At 43.1% G+C, this 2,591-nt stretch overlaps 1 protein-coding gene across 1 annotated transcript; it reads right to left on the bottom strand.

Moving 5' to 3' along the window:
- Nucleotides 1-885: 885 nt before the first annotated feature.
- On the bottom strand, nucleotides 886-1,923 carry LOC112683484. Its single transcript, XM_025554538.1, has one exon. The coding sequence runs from the start codon at nucleotides 1,921-1,923 to the stop codon at nucleotides 886-888; it is 1,038 nt and encodes a 345-aa protein (XP_025410323.1).
- Between the last annotated feature and the right edge of the window lie 668 nt (nucleotides 1,924-2,591).

Below are 2,591 nucleotides of genomic sequence, written 5' to 3'. Positions count from 1 at the left end.
TTTTGGCGTGGACAAATATTCGCGAGACCATTTTTTCCAATATGATTCATGACATTGGCGAATGAGTTGCCATCGCGTAAATCTGTTGACCTGAATTTCTACAAGATCAGGTTCGGGAACGGCTTGAATGGGTTGCCCGATTAAAAAATGACCGGGAGTCAAAGCGCATAAATCGTGTGGGTCTGAAGAAAAAGGCGTGATCAGGCGAGAATTAAGGGTTCCCTCGATGCGAGTATTTAACGTATGGAATTCCTCATATGTCAGTATCTGTTTGCCGATGACGTGCCTGAAATGGAATTTGGCATTTTTATCCCAGCTTCCCAGATTCCGCCAAAGTACGGTGCTGCAGGTGGGTTGAAGTGCCAAGTGCAAGATAAATGATACGAGATTCTTTGCTGTTCTTTAGCGTCACGGAAAAGAGTGCGAAGTTGACGAGCAGCGCCGACATTGTTCGTACTGCAATCTGAATAAACGTTGCACGGAATGCCTCGCCGAGCAACGAAGCGATCGAATGCCGCAAGAAATGCATCTGTGGTTAAATTTGATACAGTTTCGAGATGTACCGCTTTCACGGACATATACACAAATAACGCCAAATACACTTTAGTGGTATGGTCATTGCGACGTCGGTGTTCTTTAACGCTAAATGGACCGTCGTAATCCATCCCAATGTGGGAAAACGATCTATTCGATTGAACTCGAAAAAAGGCAGATCAGCCATAATTGGTCGAGGGTGGACAGCCTCAAAGCGGGTACAAGGCACATAAGAGTGAATAACCCGGCGGACTGCGGAACGGCCAGACAGTATCCAACATTTTTGGTTCAACATCGACAATATTAACTTTGGTCAGCATGAAGAAACGATACATGGTAGTGTCGGATTAGCTAGTCAGTAAGGTGTGAACTTCGCGGTAGCAATATTGGATGTTTTGCGTCATATAACATCGAGGCGAAACGGAGTCGACCTCCCACATGGATAACGTTGTCTTTGTCAATGTAGGGCGCCAATCGCGCTAATGAAAACGGAGTAACATTGGATTGGGCTTTCAAAGCCTTGATCAAATCTGCGAAGTAATGTTTTTGAGTGCATTTTACAACGACTGATAAGGATTTCTCTCGTTCGGCGAATGTTAATGAGCCGTTGCAAACCACTTTGTGTAGTGTACGGTTGTGGTAACGAAAAATGTACGATAATACGCGTTGCATCTTGGTAAACGACGAAAAGCGCTGTATCATTTCTAGAGCGGGAAGCAAAGTGGTGACAGATAGAACCACGGCCGTTTTGGGTCTGTTTTCCGGTAGTTGGTCTGGATTTAGTGGAACGAAATTGGACCTAGGCCATCGATCGTCTGGCAAGTGTAAAAAGTGGGGTCCCTTCCAATAAATAGTTGAAGAAATCATATTTTTTGGCATAAGACCACGTGACGCTAGATCTGCCGGATTATCAGTGGTTGGAACGTAGCTCCAATCGTAAGTCGGCAACATTTCATGTATTTTCGCCACCCAGTTTGATATGAATATTTTAAAATATTTCTGATCTGCAGTCAACCAAGAAAGAACAAATGAAGAATCAGACCAAGCTCGAATCCGTGATATAGATAGACTTGATGATAAGACTTGGTGTATGTGTTTAAGGGTTTGTGCTAATAACAAAGCATCGCATAGTTCGAGGCGCGGTATTGAAATGGACTGGACATCAACAGACCCTTTCAGAGGAGCGACTTTGGTCTTACAAGTGACAAATCGAACCGATACAGCTCCGGTATTGTCGATAATGCGTAAGTATACGGTGGCGGCATACTCTTTAACGGACGCGTCCGCAAAATCCAATAGCTGAATGTCTTGATAATCAGTAACATCAATATGACAAGGTATATCAATGGAAAAAATGACCGGTAATTTCATGCAAAATTGTTGCCACATAGATAACAGTTTGATGGGTAGTGGGTCGTTCCAACTGTGTTTATTACACCACAATAGTTGCATAAATTCTTTTGTTCACAGCAACATAGGGCCTAGTGCATCAATTGGGTCAAACAGACGGGCGATAGCTGAAAGCACTTGACGTTTAGTGTGAGATTGCTGAACGTTTGTGTGGTAGGCTAAATTGTCAGACTCAGTGTCCCAGTGTAAGTCAAGAACCTTACCTGGTTATTGTACCTGGTAATTGAACTTGCTTGAGTTGTAGTCCAGTGTTTTCTTTTTCGTATTTTTTTAATTCATCGTCTCCCTGTTATGATATCGTTAATGCAGTGTAGTCTATTGTCTCTGACAAGGCGTCAACGCGAGATAAGGTATCAGCCACAAAATTCTGCTTACTTGGAACATACCTAATATTCATGGTGAATTGTGAGATAAAGTCTAGGTGTCTGAATTGTCGTGGTGTGCATTTATCCGATTTCTGCTGAAATGCAAAAGTGATGGGTTTGTGATCGGTGAATATAACCAAATCGCGTCCTTCCACTATATACTGAAAATGCTTGACAGCAAGGTAGATCGCGAGAAGTTCTTGATCGTAGGCTCCGTATTTCGTCTCGGTCGCTGTGAGCTTCTTGGAAAGAAGGCAAGAGATTGCCACTCATTATTGATGA

The sequence above is a fragment of the Sipha flava genome, unplaced genomic scaffold (assembly GCF_003268045.1).
Source record: "Sipha flava isolate LNK unplaced genomic scaffold, YSA_version1 227_pilon_pilon, whole genome shotgun sequence".
Taxonomy (NCBI): Eukaryota; Metazoa; Arthropoda; class Insecta; order Hemiptera; family Aphididae; genus Sipha; species Sipha flava.
The sequence above is the reverse complement of the archived record's forward strand: the minus strand, read 5'-3'. Positions and strand labels throughout refer to the sequence as shown.